Source organism: Monopterus albus, unplaced genomic scaffold (assembly GCF_001952655.1).
Source record: "Monopterus albus unplaced genomic scaffold, M_albus_1.0 scaffold99.1, whole genome shotgun sequence".
Taxonomy (NCBI): Eukaryota; Metazoa; Chordata; class Actinopteri; order Synbranchiformes; family Synbranchidae; genus Monopterus; species Monopterus albus.
In genome coordinates, this window is record NW_018127979.1 from 2,130,611 (window position 1) to 2,155,202 (window position 24,592).

At 40.3% G+C, this 24,592-nt stretch overlaps 1 protein-coding gene across 1 annotated transcript in view; it reads left to right on the forward strand.

The window, feature by feature from the left end:
* Window positions 1-24,592, forward strand: part of il1rapl1a (interleukin 1 receptor accessory protein-like 1a) — a 92,896-nt gene that overhangs the window by 5,864 nt on the left and 62,440 nt on the right. Inside the window, exons 3-4 of the mRNA XM_020609277.1 lie at window positions 5,254-5,440; window positions 6,870-7,023. Of these exons, the coding sequence (XP_020464933.1) occupies window positions 5,254-5,440; window positions 6,870-7,023 (341 nt within the window). The remainder of the gene's footprint in view (window positions 1-5,253; window positions 5,441-6,869; window positions 7,024-24,592) is intronic.

The window sequence follows — 24,592 nt, forward strand, 5'->3', positions numbered from 1 at the left end:
AAAAAATAGTACTAGAATTGATGAGTTTAAACATAAATATAAAGGTATGTGTCAATCAGGATATATGATTATTTAGGCTTAATGATTAATTAGATGGAACATTGTGGGTGTGGTGTATGAATGTTAACACTCTGTAATAATTCTTTAATATATTACTTGTGTGGTGTAGAAGATAAGTATTTAAGAATGTAATTATGTAAGAATGTTAACACTCTGTAATAATTCTTTAATATATTACTTGTGTGGTGTAGAAAATAATTATCTATGTAGAGATACTGCTTGCAAACCAATGATGGTAAGATGATGTCATGGGGTAGGACTGGATAAGTCTGACTTCTTCCTACTCCATTCAAGCATGTACTAGGTATAAGCAAATTGATATTGGATTAGCATTTGTTGGATATGTGTAAAATTATGTGTGTTGATATATCAACTGTCTTTACATGCTTGAAAGAATAAATAAATCAAATCAAATCAATCAATCAAAGCGCCCCCTGCTTTGTGTTTCTCAGCCTCTTCGTGTTGAGCTGGGAGGATTTCAGATCTCTCAGATGCTTGAATCAAAACACTGGGAGAGATTTGCCTCTGAGCTGAAATCAATTGTCTTTTTGTTATGGAGTGAGCTTTTTCACATGTTAGCACATATGACCCAAACACCCTCGGCGGGAATGCCCTGTAGGCAAAGAAAGGAAAAATATACCTTCGTTTTCTGCTTGGCCCATTTGGATTGTATGCAATACAATATATACTGTACAGTAGATCTTCATTTGTTCAAACCTTAGGCGTCGGAATTACACCAAATATTTTAACAGCCTCCTAATGACGCCACTGGGGATGGACAAAAATTACACACCCATAACACTAAAGCTAAATCAATACCTTTCTGACATCAGTAACAATCAGATATTTAAGATTTGTATCTAGGCTTTATTGCAGGGCCGATGTATTAGCTTAATATCTGATTTGCTTAATGTGTAGCTAATTAATGGCAGCACTTTAAACATGCTATTAAAAGCACATTAAACACATTGCCACTTGTACTGCATAGCATTTTAGAATGAGCATGCACAGTGTGTGTCAAAATTATAGTAAATTAGTCTTGAAACCCAATTCAGTGGCATCAGTCACCTCCAATACCATGTGTTTAATGTTGTCAGAGGTCGTTTGCTATTCTCTATCCAAACATCACATTTTTTGTCTAATATTTTGAATAATGACAAAATCTCAGCCATTTAATTGTGTTGAAACGTAGTCAATCAAACCAGCAAAATAAATTCACATGTAGTGCTCCACACCATACCGCCAACACTCCAACCTAAATAACAGGTCTAACAAAGATACTTTGCTGCAGCACACTCCTGCTTTTTTTAAAAAGATGCAACCAAAATACAACCTTAAGTACTTGATTAACTAAAATGCATTTCCAGCCATTCAACTGCTCAAACATGTGCATTTTAATTCTATCAACAAAACATCAAAACTCACTTACTGAATGTAAGTTGTCAGCCATTGCATTTAAGTGTTGTTTTCAGAAATCAGCCTTCCTTTACATAGGATATTCATGTTTTTGCTACAGTAAGGAAAAAACCTACCTATGGTTTTATCAGTGCCAGAGATGATGGAGGACCTAATGGGCACCACCTCAAAAATGTAACTATATTGTACATGACAGTACCACAGTATAGTGTTTGGTCAGATTGAATCTATTTAGAAGTGAAGATGCTATGACTTTATTGTATCACAGTTGAATCGAATCTTAATGTAAACATTGCCAAATTAAGGCTGATAGTTGGTATTTAGATAATGGTCATTTTCTATATTAACAGTATTTTCAACACTCCCATACAGAGACTAAAGCCTCTAGTTACTGTTAATGTCTGGAAATCCGTCAGTCTTGGTTTAGCTTATTCGTCTGTGCTAATAGACCTCCATGGAAACACACCAATGCATTTATTTCCTCATTACAAAACACAAGACCCTAATATTGGTTAAGAATATCCAGAGATCTTGTGCATGGGCCCTTGACTTTTGCTAACTTCAGATGTTGTAAAACATTAAGGCAGTTTGGAGCATTTTGTGCAGTATTATTCGGGTCAGATGTTTTGTAATGAGGAAACGCGTCAACCAGTGCAGCGGGGTGTTGCACTGTTTAGAATTATTATTTAACAATGGAGGTCTATAGCAAGGATGAATAAGCTAATTCAGGACTGACAGATTGACAGATATTAACTGTGAGCAGAGGCAAATCATTGCTGGTTTTAGTCTTTGTATGAGGAGTGTTTAAAATAATGTTAATATAGAAAATGACAGACCTTATCCTTTACAATCATAGACATTGTTTCATGTCAAATCTAATGCACTAGAGTACAAAAGCTAACACAACAAAAATGTGTCACTGCCCCAATACCTTCTGATTGCCATGTATACAGTATATGGTTGGATAGTTTTCAGTAGCTCTGAGCATGTCATGTGCTGCCTGTAAATGTATGGAAATCCTCCTGTGTTGTGTTCAGCTTTCCACTGAAGCCCTCCAGATGTTTTCTTTTTTTCAGAATGAGATATGGAGTCATGCTGATCCACTGATGTGGGCGTCTTTTGGGGTTGCATATATGTGTGTGTGTGCATAAGTGTGATTGTGTGAATAGTTATCTTTGTCCTATTCTTTCTGGAAATTTAAGTCTAATTGCCAGTTTTCACATGAAGGTGAATTCATTTACATATCAATCTCCAGCTGCTTCCTTTGCCTGTCTCTCTTTCCTTTGCAGGTCATCTCATGCTGCAATGTGGATTTAAATCCATCAGTCTTTCCTCCTTTCCTTATTGCTCTCTCTCTCTCACACACACACACACAAAGATTTGTTTTCATTTCTCACTTCATAATGATTTACATTTTTTTCCTGGAGACTTACCTTATCTAATTTTAGGCAGAGACATATCAAGCCGACAGTCGGTCATTGGCCACATTGTGAGGCAACACAGCAGTCGGCCTTCGTCACTGCTAGTTCTGTCACGTCGGCTTGGCATGTCTCTGCCCTTAATTAAAGTTGTCACTCCAAAAATCAATGAAGGTAAAGTCCCCAAAGTGTGAGTTTGTGAAGACATTTCAGTCCACACAGTGAGAGTAATACCAGGTGTGCACGCACACACAGACACTGTCCCTTTACGTTTCACCTGATAAGTTATTGTATAATAATTCTAGTAGAGAGTTTGTGTTCTAGAGTGGGTGAAACTATGTGTATTTCCTTCCCATGATCCAACATTTGGGATAATAATGTGGAGAGAATTACAGCTAATTGTGCTGCAGACTAATATCCACAACTAATATCCAGAGTGTGACAGACGTGAAAGACACCACAGGACTGTGCACCGACCCCCGGCTGTCCATCAGTCAGTCAGCACCACTGACACCTTCCCACAATGCCACAGGGTGCCTGCTATGAATATTTAACATGTAGAGATGTCTCCTGTCAGCTCCCTGGTGGCTTTAATGATTCAAGTGCCTGCGTGTGCATGTATGTCCACATTCTACATGTGCATACATTTGCTGTGTATGTCCACATGTTCTTTTGGCAAATGTGTGTTTGCATGGTTGTATTTATTCCTTAAAAATACATGTGTTTGTTGTACTTTGTAAGCAAACAACTCAGCATCTTCCCACTCTATTCCTTCAAGACAGGAGGCACTGACTTGAGAATGTTAGATTTAAGCACCAAGAGGGCATAGCTCTGTTATATCTTGCATGCTAGTTCTGTTTATTACAGATGGCCTCTTAAGTCATTTTCTGTGAGGTGGAAGCAAATTGCATGTTCTTCTGTCTTTGCCATTTGCTATTCTCCTTTTGTTCCTCTCTTTGATATCTTTTCAGTCTTCCACAGCTGCACATAGCCACATTTTGTCTTTTAACCATGTGTGTGTGTCTGTAACTATGTTTTATGGCCCCAGGAGGGTCAGAGGTGTTTATATGAGAGAGAGGGTGACTCCCTTATTGCTTCCATAACCCAGGTATATCATATGTAATCCTGTCATTTACAGGGAATAGGAGCATCTGGCAAGCTATAAATGTAATTTAATTAAATAAAATGAAAGCCCATGGGGCAGTATGTGCAGCCTCCCATTCGACCAGCTGAGGGACTGGCTGAACCACATCACAGCCAGGTCAGATCAGGTGGCGTAGGTCAGAAGCACAGGCAGGCATACAGTATAAAAATACGGGAGCTCTTAGTCTGGGTGTGTTTTTCATGGTGTGGACCGCACTACTGTCCAGTTCAGGGAAGCCTTAATGTTTCAGCTAATGGTATTTTAGACTAGAGTGTGCTTTCAATTTTGTAGCACCAGTTTGGAGATAGCCCCTTCCTGTTTCAACATGACAGTAACCCCCTGTACCGAGTTTGTATGAGGAAATGGCTTTCTGAGTTTGAAAGGACTTAAATGGCCATGGCAGAGCACCCATTACAAGTTATGACATCAGTGTCATATGTCAGCAATGCTCTAGAGGCTGAATCAAAGGAAATTTGTGCAGCCTGGACCTTAAATCTTGTGGAGAGCCTTGAGCGAAGGCTGTAATGTAAAGCAGAAAAGATGTCCACATACTTTTGGTCATGTAACATACCTTTTGAAGGGGACATCTTGTCACAATGACCTTTGAGGAGGCAAGTGCAGCAGGATGTTACTGTGTCAGTAGTGAAGGGGCTGAAATAGTGATGGCTGGTGATGGCTGATGATGATGATGATGATGACTACAACAACAATCAACAACAGAGAGGACAAGATCTAGCCTGTGTGTTGATGGGGGATGAGTTGGGATGTGCAGTATGAACCAACTCCTTGAGGACCAAGCAGCTTTCCCTTCCTTCATGTTGCGAGGCCGTGTTCTGGGTTTGTCTTTTCTGTGTATAGCATTTCCAGGCCCCGCTGACTCCCCCTGTAAATCCAATAGTAGTCGTGAGCATGAGTCATTGACTCAGTAAAGCTGCTGAACACATCGTTATCGCTAACCCCACAAACTTGAGAGGGGAGGCAGAGGAGGGATGGAAAAGGATATACATAAATAACTAAAGTAGTATCAAGGAGAGTAAACATTCAATTCCACTTGTTTAAGCACACATATTCATATATATTTATGTGAACGGACATGATTAATAGTCTTTTTCTCCTATTTTCTATTATGTAACATCAGATCTGATAATGTAGCACTATGACTCATGATAAGGATACTTTTTAAAATGAACTTGTGTTTCTGTTCACTGCCCACAGGAATTCAACATACTGCATGAAGGTGTCCATGTCTTTGATCGTGGCAGAAAATGACACAAATCTGTGCTATAACTCCAACATGAGGCGAGCTGAAAAGGCTGAGCTCAGCAAGAGTAAAGAAATCCTCTGTCCTGACATCGATGACTACGTTGAACCAGGCAAAGAGATAGACATCACCTGGTACAAGGTGGGCTAGCTCTCTGGCTGTGCATGTTTGTCATTGTCTGATTATGTCTCACCTGCCCTGTGATTTGTGTATCTGTATACGTACATGCCTGAAGGGTTATTAGGGAAAAGTAATAAGGAGGGCATCTGTCTTTGTAGCTATACAACCGAGAAATATTCGTGAATGGTTCATTGCCTTGTTTTCATCTAATTTCTTGGCTGTTTATGTTTAAAAGCCTTGTTGGAAACGTGGCTCCAGATCACTTAGGCAGATTATGTGTGGATGCAAATGATGAATTACATAAGCTGTGTTTGCAGTGTGCCACTGAGAAAGCCATCTAAAGAAAATAAGGACTGAGTAGAGGGCGGCCTCAGAGATGGTTTTCGTAATGAACACAAAACTTGTATGAGGAGAAAATTGTTGCAATGTCACTCTCTGCCCTGCGGAATGAGTAGATGCCCTCCAAATGCTTTCAGTCCTTGATCTTTATTCAGCATGCACCTTCTCTTCTCTCACCTGGGCTCTTGCCTTTCCCAGGTCGGGCACGGCCTGCGGACAACAAAGTGCATGCCAGAGAAGGGCTCAGGCCAAACTAATCACAGGCAGATCAGCAGTAGATTAGCTGGCCAGGCTCAAGCTCTAGGTTTTTCCAGAATTCAATTACAGTCTGGGTAATGACTGGGAGTGCTGGAACCCAGAGTTATTTGGACCACTGCGGAGCCACAGTGATTGAATTCGAAGGTTGCCGGGAGCAATGGTGGAAGAAAATCTGCAGAGCTGTCGTTGTCCCTACCAGAGCACTGACGGGCTGGAGAGAGGATCATGTCATGGAATCACTCATTGTGGCTACACACACACACACACACACACATGCAGTCCCAGCACAAACACACTTATTCTGCCAGCAGAGACTACAGTAAATAACATTCTCTGTCCTCTGTGGCTCTGCTGGAGTATTGAATGGAGAATATTAAGTTCAGAGCAATAAATCTTGATCGGGTAAGTAGGATAATGGCTAAGCCTTATCATTTTACTGTATGGAGTTTTGATGTCAGAATGTCAAGCTATGCATCCCTACCACCTCATCTGCTTTCTTAACACTCAGGGACATTCAAAAGCCTTTGTATCCAGCTCACACTGGTTATGATCGTAGGGTTTTTCTTTTCGTTTTTTGACTGTTGGATTTATTTATTTTTAATATACTATATGTAAATTGTGATGTCTGAGTACTGTCTATAGGAAGGGGAGGTAAAATAAGCAGTACCTTCTGCCTATAATATAAATGTAAAAATGTGCATATAATGTGTATGGCATGTGAATATATTGCATATATGTAAATTGATTTTGTTTCCAGTTGTTTTAAGCCAATTAAACTAAACTAAACTAAACTAACCAACCAGTTTTAGGTAATGTTTAAAATTTCACCTGGTTGTCCTGTTCTAATGTACAGGAGTGCCGTCCAAAGCAGTGGCGTGCCAGCATCATCCAGAAAAGAGACATTCTCTCAATCCAGGAAGTAAAGGAAGATGATATTGGGAATTATACCTGTGAAATTCAGTTTGGTGGTTTTTTGGTCAGGAGGACAACTGAACTCACAGTAACTGGTAAGTTTTTAGAAAAGAAAAATTCAAATCAAAGTGTGTTATTGTATGTGTGAATGTGCTAGAGGTGTCTACAAATTGTACAGTTTAGGTAGAAAGAGCGAATTCAGTAGCAGTTGCAACAGTCAGAGACAATGGAATGGTAACACACACGCATGCACAAACCACTGAGCACTTCAGCGATGTCCTGCTGTTGTGTTAATTGCTGGGGGAGGTGGAATGCGGTGGCCTGACCTCTATTCCTTCTTCTAACTCAGCACTTTGCAGCCAACCAAGCAGTGTTGAAATATTTAGGGCTATAGGCTAAACCCCTTAACACAGAAAGCTGAAGTGCCAGGACCAAGGTCAGGAGATTTACAGTTGAATTTGTCTACTCTGTGCATCTCCCCCTCTCTTCTGTTTTTTTGCCTGCACAGCTGCAAAGTGCAAGCACATGAAAAATACATGCATTCATTTGTCCCTTCTTAGTGTGAGTGTCTGCCAGGTCAACTGCTCTGATTAGGATTGATAAAAAAGCTTGCCTTTCTCCCTTTAAAACAGCCTAGACAGCCACATTGTGTGCAAGTTTGTTTGATGCCACCTATGGTACCGTGCCCACTAGGGTCACATCATACAAATCAAAACCTACAATTATGGGTGTAATGTGCTCAGTGATGCTGTACGAAATGAAATGAGCATTGCTTGACCTTCAGTTTGGGATAATTATATGACAATCACCAAAACAACAAAAACAACATTCAGAAACAAGTCCTGCATGCCTTCATTGCATCAGTTTGATACTGTTAGGATGCTGTGTAAAGGGTGTAAAGCTCTAAAAGGTGTCCATATCCATTTTCAGCAAATTCACTCTTCACAACAACCCAGGTTGCTTGGTCATTGCATCATGATGTGTGTGTGGTTTTATATTTAAATCAAAACAGTTGGGATATTTATCTATTAGTGGTTTGAGTGTCACAGTGTGTGTTTGTGATGTTAGTCCACACTCAGGTTAGTGTCATGTGTGGCATTTGTGTGTGTGTGTGTGTGTGTGTGTGTGGCTAGTCACTGCTCTTATGTGACATGAAGGTGATAGCAGTATGAGCTTCACAGGATATTTGATTGATGGGCCAGCATTTTAATCTCAGCAGGGCTTAGTAAGTTAGAGTCAGGTAGGCGGTAGATACACTAGATTTCATTTTATCACTGTTACCATCACATTTCCAGGGTTCCTTAAAAAGAGATGAACTTGGAAGTTCCTTGGGACATGCATGAATGGCATATTCCTATAAAACATGTGAGAGGCCATCAGTAGTAGGTCCATTAGGTCCTTAACCTGTCTGGGGCATCACTTCGGCCAGTTCACAGGAAACATATTTTTCTCCTTATCCCTTGTGGGATCTGTTTGTGCAGTTTATTTATTTATTTTTAAATGGAACAATGTGTTTTTCCAGAGACAATTTCCTAGCTACTCAAGACACTCTGCAAGCCTTGCTGAGGACTACTTTATACCTTTGGTACAAACTAATTCTTAGTGAAAACTGTTGAAAGCAAAGCCTGATGTTTTGATTAGTTTTCTCTGTATTTGTAATATCTGACCTCAGTGTTCTGTATTGACTGTGGTTATAAGAGTTTTACTAGGATATACTGTAAATATACACTGTGTACACTAATGATAATGAGAGGAGGAGTGAAAGACAGACTGGGCATGGGCACTGAGCCATGGTGAATTGTAGTTGAAATTTTACTGCCATTTTCTTTCTGTACATGAGCCCTCCATGCTGCCTGTATGCGGTGTGAAGTATAAATATTCAATGAATCTGGCTGAACAATAGCAGCAGTAGAAATACTGTCAATAGCTGGGAACAGCAAAATCATCCCTGTGAAAACAGGCAGGTAGAATAAAAAAATTAGTGTTATAACTTTAGATTTTCTCTCATTCTGAACTTATTTTCCATTGTTCTGTGTTTTTACCATTCTAACTAAATCGCCCACACTCTCTTATATGCCTTTGAGTCGTGCGTACATGTACACTTATTACATATACACTTATTGCTGTGTGTGCTTGCACACTCATGCATACAGAGAAACACCCACACACTGTCTGGACAACCTTGATGCACGTTTCCCATAAATGTCACAAGGTCATCAAAGAAGAGGAAGCTATTTAATTTGTCACCCAAGGTAGAATTCTCTGCAGCTTTAATGCAGCAGGTTGGTGTGAGGAAATCCTACGTTATTTTTCTTTACATGAAGACCAACGTGAAGACAATGTGAGGACAATGTTCAATGGCCCCTTGCAAAGGGTCCCAGTGTCCCATAGAAAACTCACTACCAACAGAAAACTGTCAATGGCTATCTAGAGATTTATTTTGTTTTGTTTTACAGCATCACAGCCTGTCTCCGTCACCAGTTCTGTGCCGTCAGTGATGCTGCTTTTGCTGTAAAAATATGGCTTGCTTTATCACTACAGCATTTTGTTTTATAACCATAGCAGTGGGACACCTCCTTTTCAAAGTTGCAGTATCCTGCTAGAAATAGTTTAGCACATTCTCAAAACAGGCTCATTTCCTTTAATACATTTACACCTTGACTCCGTCAAGTAGGTGGGAGATTATTCACATTTTAACACATCTTGCTAAACATTGTCTTAACATTGTCTGGACAGCAAGCACCAAAGATCAAACTACATCTGAGATCCAAGGACTAATGTTGTAGTTTATTTGATAGGCCAGGAGGATGAAGAAGGTCATTCAGTTTAACTGATCTTAAATATAGGATGCTAGAAACTGACCTCTGCTTTGACCCGCCCTTGCTGCAGATTGTGTCTGCGTGCTCTGCACGTCTGCATCTTCTGCTCTGACCCTGCTGGTACTATGTAACAGCCTCTATATAGGGCAGCAGATGAGCTACTATCTGAACTGACGGCAGTCTTGTAATAGAGGTTAACTATGGGCATAAACACTGGCTCACTAAGATCAAGCTGATCCAGACACCTCTTAATCAAGCGCCGATGCTCCTCAGGTTAATAGAAATGTAAAAGAAACAGTGACCCTTTGTCTCATTTTATGTTCTCTCCAGTTTATGTCAGGGTGCATTTAAATGTTCTTATTTCATTCTAAGCATGTAGACTTGGGGGAGGTAGCACCTGTGTAACACTGGGGTGTGTATTGGGAATAAGAAGATTATTATCAGTAGATGGAATGATTTTGTTTTCCCTTTCCCCTCCATAGCCCTTCACCCCATCCTCCTATCTGTACATAAAAAGCTTTTTTGTGTACTCTTGTAATTGATTCATAGCAGCAGCAGTAGGTTCGTAGTTTTCCCAGTTCCTCTGAAGAATACAGAATGTGGTCAGATCAGTCTACTCTTGTGTTTTCCCCCCTTTTATGATCAGAGACACAAGATGCAACACTTCAGATGAAACCACAACCCAAATATGATTCATTTACAGTTGAAGTCAGAAGTTTACACTTAGGTTGTAGTTATTCTAAATGATTTTTAATCTACTCCACAGATGTAATGTTAACAAACTCTCGTTTTGGCAAGTCGGTTAGGACGTATTTTATGCGTGACACAAGTAATTTTTCAAACAGTTGTTTACAAATTATTTCACTGTATCACAATTCCAGTGAGTCAGTTTACATACAATCAGTTGACTCTGCCTTTAAACAGCTTGGAAAATTCCAGACAATGATGCCATGGCTTTAAAATCTTCTGATAGGCTAATTGACATCATTTGCGTCAGCCGGAGGTGCACCTGTGGATGTATTTTAAGGCCCACCTTCAAACTCAGTACCGCTTAGTTTGACATCATAGAAAAATCTAAAGAAGTCAGCCAAGACCTGAGAAAAAAATGTGGTTCATCCTTGGGAGCAATTTCCAAACAGCTGAATGTACCACATTCATCTGTACAAACAATAAGTATAAGCAAAAACACCATGGGGCAATGTAGCCATCATATTGGCTAGGAAGGAGACACGGTCTGTCTCCTAGAGGTGAATGTACTTTGATCCAAAAAGTATGAATCAATCCCAGAACGACGGCAAAGGACCTTGTAAAGACACCGGAGGCAAAAGGTACCAAAGTATTTATGTCCACAGTAAAACAAGTCCCATATCGACATAACCTGAAAGGCTGCTCAGCAAGGAAGAAGCCACTGTTCCAAGACTGCCATAAAAAAGGCTGACTACGGTTTGCAGCTACACATCAGGACAAAGATCTTACTTTCTGGAGAAATGTCCTCTGGTCTGATGAAACAAAAACTGAACTGTTTGGCCATAATGATTATTGTTATGTCTGGAGGACAAAGGGGGAGGCTTGCAAGCCGAAGAACACCATCCCAACCGTGAAACACAGGGGTGGGAGATTATGTGGATATATTGAGGCAACATCACAAGACATCAGCCAGGAAGTTAAAGCTTGGTTCCAAGTGGGTCTTGCAAATGGACAGTGACCCGAAGCATATTTCAAAAGTTGTGGCAAACTGGCTTAAGGACAACAAAGTTAAGGTATTGAAGTGGCCATCACAAAGCCCTGACCTCAATCCAATAGAACATTTGTGGGCAGAACTGAAAAAGTGTGTGCAAGCAAGGAGGCCTACAAACCTGACTCAGGTCCACCAGTTCAGTCTGGAGGAATGGGCTAAAAGTCCAGCAACTTACTGTAAGAAGCTTGTGGAAGGCGTCCCGAAAGGTTTAACACAAGTTAATCGATTAAAGGCAGTGTTACCAAATACTAATTGATTGCATGTAAACTTCTGACCCACTGGGATGTAAGAAATAAAAGCTGAAATGATTTTTTTCTGCCAGTATTCTGATATTTCACTTTTTTAAAATAAAGTAGTGATTATAACTGACCTAAGACAGGGGAATGTTTATAGGAATAAATGTCAGGAGTTGTGAAAAACTGAGTTTAAATGTATTTGACTCAGGTGTTTATAAACCTCTGACTCCAACTGTATGTACGCACATACAGTATGAGTCACTCAGCGTATGCATGTTTGTGTGTTTGTCGTCTTAAAGTTATATATGCATACATTACCTACAAGTGTCTGGTGTGATATGTCTTTGTCTGATATGTTTTTAATAGGACATTTGAATCACTTCTATTCAATTTTCATGGCTCTCCCAGGCCTTATTCCAGCACTGTGATGGTAGTGCTACAACACTGTAACATCAGATAAAAGTCCTGTTCAGCTGATGTATGCAGCTCCCTCTGCGTTCAGTAGCACAGAAAATATTATACAGAGAGAGCAGAAAAGGATAAAGAGAACAAGGGAGTGAAAGTGACTGATAACAGCAAAGAAGAGAGAGGAGAAGAGATAGATAGAATAAAAAAGATTGAGCGGTTGCTGCTCCTGTACCTTATCTGTATTCCTCGGCAGTGTTTCCCAGCAGAAACAGTGTGTCCAGGACTATAAACAGACTATTATCCTAGTGTTTATCACAGTGCACATTACCGTTTGCCTCTGTCCGACTTACTGTAATGGAGTCATTTGGTTTGATGGATGCCTCAGGCATTGGTTTCTATCTATTGCTCTCATTATACCTCTGTCTGCATCCACTGACTGTAGGCATGTGTCTATGTTCAGCATAGCCTGCAACCATGGTTATTGAGGCTATGGCCAATGTAAATGTATCATTTGGCAGAGTGAATTGGATGTGCAGAGGGCAAGAGAAAATCAAGGGGTGGAGGGTTATCATCTACCTTACCTCTAAATATCTACAGTGTGGAGGTTTGTCTTATGTATTATGAATAAACTGTGTATGTGTGGGTGTTTTTTCCTGTTCACTGTATTCGATGTATTGCTGCTACATTTCACATCTCTGTGCGCCGAGCACTTTCATCACTCAGGGTTCATACTAATCTGATTGTCCTTACCTCACTGTGCTAGATCATACAGTTGAGAAAGGACAACATGCATACTGTAGGTGTGGTTTGTGTGTTAGTGAGTGTTGCTTGTGTGTGTAGTGAGAAGCTGAAGCACAGGGAGGGGATCCAGGACAGTGTCTCATTGCAGTAAAAGGTTCCTCACAGTTGTTCTGATTTAGGGTTGCCTTTAGAAACATGACCACTTCACAAGCTTATGAAATGTGGCTGCTTGTGTGCACATATGTAAGCAAGACTGTGATTCATTTCCTATGACTTTTGCCTGAGCACAATCTCACCATAGTAAGCACTGAAACTAGGAGAGGACAGGCAGAAGTAGTAAGCAGAGACACAAGGAAAGAGAGCGGTGGCGTCACACACCTCCTCCATCAGTTCTCTTGTCTGTTGGTCTGAAGGTGGATAGATGGATGGAGAGGCAACGATTAACACTGAAATTATCCAAGAGAGTGGGAAGAAGAGGAATGAGTGTGGTGAGGTAAGCGGTGTAAGGTGAGAAAAGGAGATGTGTTTGCACCTGACTGAAATCTTCAGTCTATGTGCTTGAGGCTTGCATGAATACTTTGCACTTGTGCTGCCTGCAGGGTGTTGGCCTGTTGGGGTCTGATGAAATGCTCAGCCTCAGTTACATGTCCCTGGGGAGAAAATGACCAAACCACACAGGAGAGTGTTACTCCAGCAGTTGATGTTTCCTGACTTTACCTACACACATGTATGCCCGTGTGCACACACCCATGAAGGCTCAGTGCACTTACATGTACAGTTATCTGTTCAGTGTGTAGAAACTGGTATGGGGCATGTAGATCCACACATTTTTAACCCATATAATTTTAACGAGCAGCTGAGTTACTCATAAAATAAATATTAACATTGTAGGTTGAAGGACAATGACTCTCTTTCTGTCTCTCTTCCTCTCCGCCACCTTCCCTCCTCCCCTCTCTGTTCACCAGCTGTCCTCTTAGAGCCTAAGCATGCCAAGGTTCACATTGTTTTAATTCAATTAAATTCGGCAACGATCTTCATGTGACAAATGAAATTTACATCCACCACAATTAAACTTTTCTGACCTACCCCGTGTCCACCCATGTACACACCGTCTTTCTGGTTATCATCTTTGTTTAGGTGTATAGGCCCGGTACAAGGGCAGGAGAGAAATTGCAATTATAATTCTGTCTTAAGATGCCTTTTGAAGAGCAGATCAATAATTAAACAATGTGTCTCTGTTATTGGCATTGCACATCTGGAATAAACATGCTTTATGTTTATATTTTAAAGGGCAGTGAGTCGGTCTACTTTCAGTAAAGCCTGCTATGCAGTTGAGATGAGACAGACTATATATCTGACATGTTTGCAGTTAATCAACCCAACAGATGTCTGAGGACACAGGACTGCTGTCTCTTTCAAGAGTTCATTAAAAGAATGCAGCACTTTAAATTACTGTTTGATGACATTGTGCCCTACAAATTATCTTCAACTTGAACTTTAATGATGATGTAAATATTGAGCATAATGGCCTCTCTGCAAAAAAAGGGGAAATATTTAGCGCAGCTATGTAACAAAATCCCGTAGTCTCTGCAAAACTCAGGGTGACACCATGAGTCAAGGAAGCCAGTGTACCCAGGCAAGGAACAGTCCAACACATAACGCTCTTTAAAAACATACAAATTGATATTCTTTGTTCTCTATTTAGGTGCATTAAACAAAGATATAATGCATTAATGTGTGAGCTTTATTGGTGCTAGTAGGCTTCTAATTTTAGCAGAGCCAGGGCTGTTTCCCTTCATCTTGCTTCCAGTCACGTTGCTAGGCTTTGCAAACTGCCTCGTGTTTCCAGCTTCATATTTAATGGATGAATATGAAATTAGTATTAATATTCTCATCTAACTCTTGACAAGTAGGTGAATAAGCATATTTTTCTAAATATTTAACTTATTATACGATATATCTGACATGTTTCTAGTTTATCAACCCAGCAGGTCATGAGAATATACTGTAATCTCCTTAAACTTCTGAGAATTTAATCAAAAGTTAGAGCACTTTGCCTTGACCAGTTGCTTTGGCAAACATTTTTTAGTAATGCCATTGCACTCCTGTTGAAATACAGCTGGTGTGAGGCTATCTGTCACTGGCCTGGTACATCTGAAGTGGTGGATAGAAAAAGCAAGCTTTGTTGTCATGCACTTTCCTCATAATATAAATCACCCATGTTAGTGCCCCATTTTGATTTCAATCCTCTGTCTCTTGAGAATTTAAATCTCTCTCCCTTTGTGCATGCAGCTTATTAGTTAACAAGCATGTTCAGTTAGCTTCTGTAATGCTCTAGTTCCTGTTTTGTGTCCATTTCCTGCTCTGAAACACATTGTCCTTTGGAATAGGGCTGCACGAGTAACCATTTTAAAATCTCAACCCCTAAACAATGTCATTCTTCAAAGCAAGGGCTCCATTTTCTCCATAAGCTGTATCAACAAATGACAGGACTCTGTTACACCAAGTCACAAAGTCTTCACAACAAAAGGGAACAGATCTGTTTTCACCAGCAGTTAAGTGATCAGTCCCACCTCCTGTCTGGACATCGTACAGTTGTAAATGTCCATGTTATTGGGTAGACCATAAATCCTGTGTCAAGAAGGACCATATCTATCTCTCTGTCACTCTATCGTATGTTTTAATGCAGAAGGATGTCATAATTAAGTGCATAAAAAGAGTTAAGTTTATGTTTTGCATTGCTTGCAGTTTGAAATTAGTTGTTTGCTAAAAACCACACCTGTGCCATTTGTTGTGCAAAGTTGATGTGACAGTTGCTAAAAACCACACCTGTGCTATTTGTTGTGCAAAGTTGATGTGACAGTTCCATTTCAGTAATGTAAAGCAAAGTGCAATAGTAAAGGATTTTTTTTTTTTTTTTTTTTTTTGCTCAGGAGTTATGATAGAAAATTGTGGTCTCAGATCTGAATGAAGAAAATTGTAGCTGATAATAGCACACATGAAGTTTGAAGTCTGCTGTACAATTAAATGCCTTAAAGCATGGCTTGAGCTGCTCCTACTGTCTCATTTTTAAACACAGCAGGAGCTGCTTCTATAACCCAGCTGAAACAATCCAGAATCTGTGCTTTCTCTCTCTGTTTGTCTCTGTATTTATTACTTTACCATGCATGTTAAAGCAGCTACTGTAAAGCTCTAATTTTACTTTTATGTTGTCCAATTCCTGCTCTAAAACAGGTCCTATTGACCTGTATGCTGGGGCAATGACACACTTGATGTCCAAAGCCTAAATGTGAATTACTGTACAATTTTGTAACTTAAAAACAAAGTTAATACTGTAAGTTCCTAGAGTCTCATTTTTAAACACAGCAGTAGCTCCAGCAGCACTAATGGCCTCAGTGTGAGGTTTAATTTGAACAACTAGCAGGGAAGTTTTGTGGGTGAGCGTGTTGCTTACAGAATAACACCTGGTACTTATGTTCCTGTTTTTCCTCTCATGTTTGCCTCCCTAGCTCTTATGTGTGTGCTAATGAAGTTGGCTATTTTGGCACTGATCATGTTATGTCCTTTTTTTACTCTGATCTCTCTGCAATGTTCTCTTTGCCAGCAGTTTGGTGGTAATTGGACTCTTACATCCTGACTCACTTCTCCCTGCAGACATTTGCCTGTCCCTTCTTCCCCCCCCACCCCCCACCCAGCAGGCATTGACCACCTGTCTTTGCCTTATATCGCCATTCAATGGCCATTTATCTGTTGTTATCGCTCCCATAATTATGTGTCAAAAGTGGAAAACTGCGCCTACAACTAAGCCAAAATATGCATATTACAAAATACAACTTAGGTGACAAGTGTAGTAATTATGACAATTAAAACTCAGATGATGGTGACCTTGTAAAAAGAGAGTCAAAGACCATGCAAGGAGGAGGTATTTAGAAAACAGCTGTTTAAGGTCTATTTTCAGCCTTTAGCCAGTGTTGTTAGTTTAGTAAATAGTTCCTTTAATCTAAAACATCTTTTCCTAACTTAATTATTGTAAGCATGATGACTAATACTGGGAAGCTAATTAAGGAAGTGAAAACAAGTGTGGTGGGTGACAGGACTGGGCAATGAGGGAATGAGAGGCAGGTGTCATGGGCAAAGTTTAGGGCCATCTGGAGACTGGATGAGGAATGACAGGTCATGAAAAAGTTGGGAAAGTAACAGGGCCAGGACTTGGATTGTAGCAAATGGCCACTGAATTGGATGATTAATGCTGGAAGTTGGTGGTGTATTTGTATGCATATATTTCCATCATCCTTTCTGCTTTACTCAGTTGCACTGATTGCTATACAGTGTGTATGTCCTTCTGCATCACACAGTAGTTATTTGGACCCAGTAGTGGTGCCTCAGAAAATATCATTTATGTCAAATGAGGTTTTTTTTTTTCCAGTTCCTTCCAGTAAGTCTGTGACTAAACGCTTTAACTGTCATTACCATTTTGTGCTGCCACCGCTTTCCCTGCTGCACAATGGAAATGAGGTCTTTACAACAGCATGGCTGCTTCTTTTGCTCTCCTTTTCTCTCCTTCTCTGGCATCTTTGTACAGTTAGAGAGGCTGTCCAGGAAGCCAGTGTCAGCATCTACAGTTTGGTTTCTGTGTTTTGTTTTTTTTTTGTTTGTGCATGAATACAGTCTGTTGTCTGTTTCTCTACTTGTGTTTGAGTTTTCTATAATGGGAGTGAGGACTTTTTGGGAAAGCGAGGACATTTTGGCCCGTCATCATTTTCTGACACACTTTTAAATGGCTGTGTGACTGTTACGACTTAGTTACAGGGTTAAAGGTAGTGCTAGGCTAGGATTAAATTAGGGTTAGTGTAAGAGTTAGGGAATGCATTATGTCAGTGGGTTGGTTTCTCTGCAGCAGCTTCTCTGTACTAAAAGGATGGATGAGACGAAGGTGTCAGCGATGCCCATATAGGAGTTCCCTTTGCTATAGCAGTGATTTGTAGCTGAGTTACAGTTGTCAAGCAGATTATATAGGTTGGCTGTGTTAATGAATGCCTCTGCCACATTCAGCCGACTGATTACACTGTCACATTTCTGTTTAGTTCTTCAGACACTCAACAGGCTTAAATGTCTCTCCTGAATAATCTGTTGTCTGTCTGCTCCTTAATGTGTCTAGTTAAAGATCAGCTACCTAGTGGACCTCACTCATTGGTGTGGTGAACAAAAAGAAAGGGAAAATATGCCTGGTGAAGGAGTTTGAGTCAGCCTTTATTACTGACTTGTTAGTTTGCTGCAGAATGATGTGGGTGTCAACAGTGCCATACCAGGTTTTCTCCTATATGCTCACTAATTTTCCTCTCCTCTCCTCCCTCTACTTCCCTTCTTGCTTCTACTGTCCTTCAGATCTTATCACCTGCATTCTCCTCTCCTCTCCTCCACCTGCTTCATCTCTCCTCTCCTCTATCCTAACTTCTTTTGTTGTCACTCAAAGAGATACAAAGTAGAGACAGATAATTACTGTGGGTGAGGGCGTTTTCCCTGTCCTTTCATTTTCTCTGTATTTCCTCTCACAGCCTTACCTTTATCTCTCTCACCATATTGCTCTCTCTCTCTCTCTCCCTCTCTCTCTCCAGCTGTCTCTGTTGTTATTTTTAAATCCTGTCTGATTATCCATTTTAGAGAATAGGTATTGCAGTTTCTTGGCAGAATCGAGAAAATACTGTTATTAATGTTTTTTAAGTGAATCTCACCTCTGTTCCTGTGTGGCTTTGAATCCCCGTGTGGTGCAGTGTGAGGGCTGAGCCCATGCTTGCAGATGTTGTTAAGCAGCGCACTGGAGCAGGTTTTATGCTGATTAACTGCATCAGATCCGATGGATTCCCAGTGACCTCTCCACCCCTCAGTATAGCTCCGGGAGCCTCTCAAGAGGAAAAGGCTTCCCTTTTTAATTAGATAAGAATTGGAAATCTATTAGTGAATACAAAGAAGTGCAGAATGATTGCTGAGTTTTGTTCAGTGTTGAACTGACTAGAGTCATCTCCCCTGTCACAAGTTAACAGGAGATGTGGTCTCTCGCTTCTACCTAGCAGAAGAAAAAAAACATCACATGAGTTTAATGTAACAAAACATGTTCTTATATCAGTATTGTTGTAATCAGCTATGAATGGGTCATTTCCACAGCAGGCACTTAGGCCACAAAGCAGGAAAGGACAGGTGTTATAAAGTTAACAATGGCTCTGTTCTATTTAAGTGTCACAGTAAACCACAGCGTGACTGTGAGTAAGCGTCCACAATACCAGGGCCCTGAAACAGCTAAATGGATTCAGCCTTCATTAATTTTATTATTCACATCTGTGTGTTCTCTACTGTAACATGTCAAAATCAACTAAATTCGGATAAATTCAGATCAATCAGAAGCCATTATTATTTGCTCAGACCCCTCCAGCAATTGTATTTGCTTCCAGTTAGGGCCATTTTCCTCCTGCATTACACCACAGTGTAGAAATCTAGGCATTATTATTGACAATGGGCTAAATTTTGAAAGCCAAGTTAAATCAGTTGGACAAAACCTGTTTCATGCACCTTTGCAATATTTCAAGAATCCTTTGTAAATGTGGCAAGCCTGGAAACTAGCATTCATGCTTTCATTATATCCTGGCTAGATTATTTTAATTCACTTTACTCCTGCCTTAGTCAACACAGCCTATCCAAACTCCAGCTCTCCCAGATATACTGCTGCAAGGCTTCTCACTAAAACCAGAAAAGAACCCAAAATAGCTAAAATGTGAGTATCCTTGCACTGGCTACATGTCCATTTCAGAATGCCCCTGAGTGGTATCTCTGAGCTAATAACCCCTTTTGAACCTGAGATCCTCTGGTAGAGGTCTATTGGTGATACTAGACTAGGTTAAAATGATTACCTATTAATGGCTATTAATGTGTTTGTAAAGCACTTTGTAATTTGTTTTTGAAAAGTGCTATATAAATGAAGTTATTATTATTATTATCATGTCTCTTACAGAAAAAAGAAATATTACATTTTTAATATAGGGACCAAACTGTGATAGGGAAATGCGTGTTGAATGATCAGTTCATAGTCATATTTGGGTCATATGAGGGTGGCCATATTTCTGAAAAAATGCTGACTTTTCAGTGTTTGTCTTGACTTGACTGAACAATTTTTAATCTGGGGTGTGTTTGTTTTTTTTTTTTCCTGAATTATGACACAGATGCAGACTGTGAGACACAGACACGTCGTGTCTCTTTAAATGTTTTGCTTTGCAATTTTCCACACTCTTCTACACGCCTTTGTCTCGTGGCATCTGGGGCATCTCACTGGGATAACTTGTTAGATAATTAGCACCAAATTAACACTCAATTAGGCAACTCGTGTTGGGGGGGCACTGTGTTTGTAGCTTTTAGAAATCATATCAGAGCCTCATTCACCACCTGGCCTACTGAGAATATATTGTCAAATTAACTTTTCCTCATGTCTTTTTCTCCATGTATACATTATCTTAAGACTGTTGCGGTCCGCTTGGCTTCAGTGTTCAGCAAAAGAAGGATTAGGGTTGATGTGTTCCCATAACATCTGCTTTATGTTGTTTCACCAAAAAGCTTTGATTTATAAATTGAGCCGCTGCAAATTTAGGTAAATTATGATACTTTTCTTGAAAGGAAAAATGTAAGTTTAGCTCGTGTTCACCATAAAAGTGTAATGTAAGTTATATTAGCAGCTCACTGTAGCTGTCTCATTTGTCCCCAGACTCCATCAAGCAAAAGACTGCAAAGAAACAGGGTTAAGTTCCAGGCAACATGGCTAGCGATTCCTTGTTGTCCCAGATTATTCCCTTATTATGCAGCCCTGACTGATATAAGAAACAAAACATCCAAAGCTAAAGGAAGCAATGGTTAAAAAAAATCTCAGACAAATACACAGTATCTGCTCATACTGTACAGGTGACAAATTAAAAGAAAACACAAATAAAAGAGTGGTCTCTTCCAGGATGACAGTGCCTCCAACCATAGGGCACAAGGGGTCACTGAATGGTGTGGTGTTAGACAGCTTCTCCACCACCATCATCAAAACACCAAATGAGGGAATATCTCCTGGAAGAATGTTGTTCATCCCATTAGTAGAGTTCAGAGACTTGTAGAATCAACACCAAGGAGCACACAAGCTGTTCTGGTGGCACATGGCAGCCCAACACCTTACTAAGGTACTTTATGTTGGTTTTTCTTTTAATTTGTCTAAAGCCTCTCTCTTCATCCTTTCCTCTCTGCTAAACTCATTCAGCCTTCACCCATCTTTGTCTGTCCTCACTTCTTTTACCTGCCCTGTCTTGTCCCCTCCGTCTGTCTTTCGCACACATTCTTACACACACCAATTCACACCTCTGTTGGGGTGGGGTTCTTTATTTCATTAACAGCCGCTTGCACGCCAAAATTCATTATGCCAGCCTTCTGTTCTCGTGCACCCAAGCATGCCAGCTAACGTGCGGAACAAATTTCTCTCCCCCTTCTCTTCACCCTTCCTCCCTCACTTTCCTCCCCCACTCCTGCTAATAAGTATGTTTAGGATGTGATTCACCTGCATCAAAGGCTCCCTGTGAAGAGACCCGCTTTGTATTGCTGGTCCATGATTAGTCATTACTGTCAAACCCTCTGCCTTTCCCTCTGCTGCTATGCTTTGAAGCTAACAGGTGGTTGTAACCGAAATGCACATAATGCTGATATATCATTACATCCTCCTGCGCCTATTAGCTCTTAGAGAAAGCGATAGTACAGTGCTGGTGGTGCTTTTTTGAGAGACATAACTGTATGGGGTGGCTGCCTAGTGTTCCCTGTTTTGTTCACTTATCTGTGCTGGAGAATTTGTTGTCTATGACACAAAATTCACATGGGGTTTTGTGTGAAATATACACTCACAGGCCACTTTATTGGGTACATCTGTACAACTGTATGCAATTCAATGCAACACTTCCACCTTAACGTCTATGATTATGAAGCTCAAAATGTTTAGGTTTGTGGTGAAATTGTCATAAATTTACACATTAAATTATATGTTTATTATTGAGGTCATACTTAAAGGTCATGTTGTACTGGACTATGTTATATTCAGAGGTGTTCCTCATATTCTGACCCTCTTGTGTATGTAGCTGGGGAGGACAAAAATATAGAGACATCTCTGAATATAATGTCTTTAGGGGAACCTCTTTGAACTTCATATACATTCACGAGACTGTCCTCCTGTAAAATATGACAGTATATGGTTATTACAACAAACTCTCCCATGTTAAAGCTTGGCAACATATAGTAACCAGAAATTATGACGAAAGAAAAGGAATAAGTAGCATTGCATATTATTTCATAATTGTAATGTATATTTATGGCAGCTTCCTAGACAATGAAGTTCAAGCAGCTTGCCACTGCTTAGCCTACTAGCTAGTCATCATGTATATGACTGTTTCCATGACAACAAAAGTCCAAAAAGTTTGGTAGTGTGACATATGTTGTTGCTAATGTTGAATTGTCGCAATTCCCCCCCGTTATAATAGGAGGGCTGTTTAATGAGACACCCCTATGGGTCGTATGAGAGGGAAGGGATGAACTACTCATAGCATATGGGTCATATAGGTTGGAGGTCTTGTCGACAATCGCTAACTCACTGTGGGGTAATACTGTGAGGTATGCTGTGTAGCTGTCACTAAGTATAATAGTCACATGCACATATGTAGCCTATATCAAAAGATTTTCCTATACTCACTCTGTACTGTTCGTAGGCCTACTAGCTGTTTGCATCTGAAAATAAAAATGTCTTTTTTCATATGGATCTCAAATGAATAGCCGCCTTCACAGACACTGTCCCAAAGAACTGCCCACTACACTCTTTTCTACATTTGCCAATGCCACCAACCCTGTTGCCATGGAAATTAATAGGATGGCACCTTGAGTTCAGCTGTGTTGTGACAAGTTATTTCGAGTGAAATAAAAAGGGGCTTTGTCTAGAAACAAAGCCATGGTTTAGGAGGACTTTAGAGCCCTCTGGGACTTGCCTTATTTATGAGGCACCAGTGAACACACTGCCTTAGAATAAACCAGCCTTACATGACTGTCACTCAGACCTTAAGTCTCCAGTGCTTTTTCTGCTAATGAATGTACTTGGGTTGGGGACGATAAACCACTTATAGCCCCTTCATTTGTTTTTGTATTTACATTATCCTAGACATACGTGGGCTGAATAAAATGACAGAGGCACTGACACATACAAACATTTGTTAGGTTTCCAGATTTCCACTGGCGGGGCCAGCATAGATTACCATCACAGTGACGATCAAAACAAGGTGACATATACTGCTTGACCAGATAAATAACTCTTCATACTTGGTTGGGCTCTCCTTTCTCATGCTCTGGACTGTTATTTCCCTGAGGATGTTTCTTTTCTATTTCTTACTACTTCTCCTATCACACTTTGCTTCTTTTACAAATATATCACCTTGCCTTTTTGTTTCTGGTCCACACAGCAGTACTGGTTAGGGAATACCTTGGTAGTCTGTCTGTGTATGTGAGTGGGTTTTAGAAGGCTTATAATTGCTGGTTGATTTGTGGTCAGAGAGGGTCAGACATCCTGCAGGATACATGTCAGGCTTTTAAAAGCAGAGAAAGCGAGCCAAGCCCTGCACCCATTTAACCTCAACCACCCCCAGGGAGGTCAAAGCACTTAATCAGCTCCTCTAACTTTATTATCTTAGGATTCAGTGTAAAGCACTGACAAGAGGGTGGCTGTTGGTATAAGTCTAGAGCATGTGCATTTTCTTATGTGGGCATGTGGATATACAGTATGTTAGGCTGACATTTGCATAAACCTTTTGCATACTGTATATAGTGACTGAAATGGTAAAAAAAAAACTAAGAAAGAAATTAGAGGGGTTTCTCTTCAGGTCAAAGGGTGTAGATCCCAGAATTCCATGGGAATTCCTGCCAAAATCTGCTGCATCTTCCCAGGCCAATACCTGTGGGAGCCCAGGCTTTTGGCATATATGTGTGTTCACTTACTGAAAACTAGCATATGCGTTGAAACAAAGACTCCTACTCTAAACCTCATAAATGTTAACACATCACTATTGTAGCCAAACACTAAAGTCTGACCTTGAAATACTGTTATTACAGTTTATAACTGGATCAACTTTTCAGACGTAGCGGTTGGTTCCAGTTACTTTTCATGCTAAAATGTCAGCTTTCGCTGTGTTGCTGATCGCTTTAGTTTTAGAATAAGTGTGCATAGACCACAGTACAAAATTTGTGTGTGACAACATACTTGCAGCCTAAGTGGCTCAAGTTGTCCACTAAAGTGCCATTCATTCAGGTAGAGAATGGAGTGTAGTGGATTGCCCTAATATTACAAATGAATAAAATCAAACAACAACAATCTTTGCCTCAAATAAACATGAAAACACAGCGCAGTCAGCTCATCAGCTTATGACTGAACGGCCCCTCCTGCAGCTGGTCCCTCAACCACGGTGTCATAATGAGAAATTAGGAGCAGGCACCACAAAGGAAAAGCAGAAGGAAGTGATGGATTCAGTCCAGATGTTTTCCAGTGCAGGCAGGACAGCAGGAGCTTTCTCAGTGCTTTCAACAACACTGCAAACAGGCACACGACAAAACTGTTACAGTGCTTACAAAACCCCCCCATCACTCCACAGTGAGTTGTTTATTTAGACACATCTCCTAATCATAC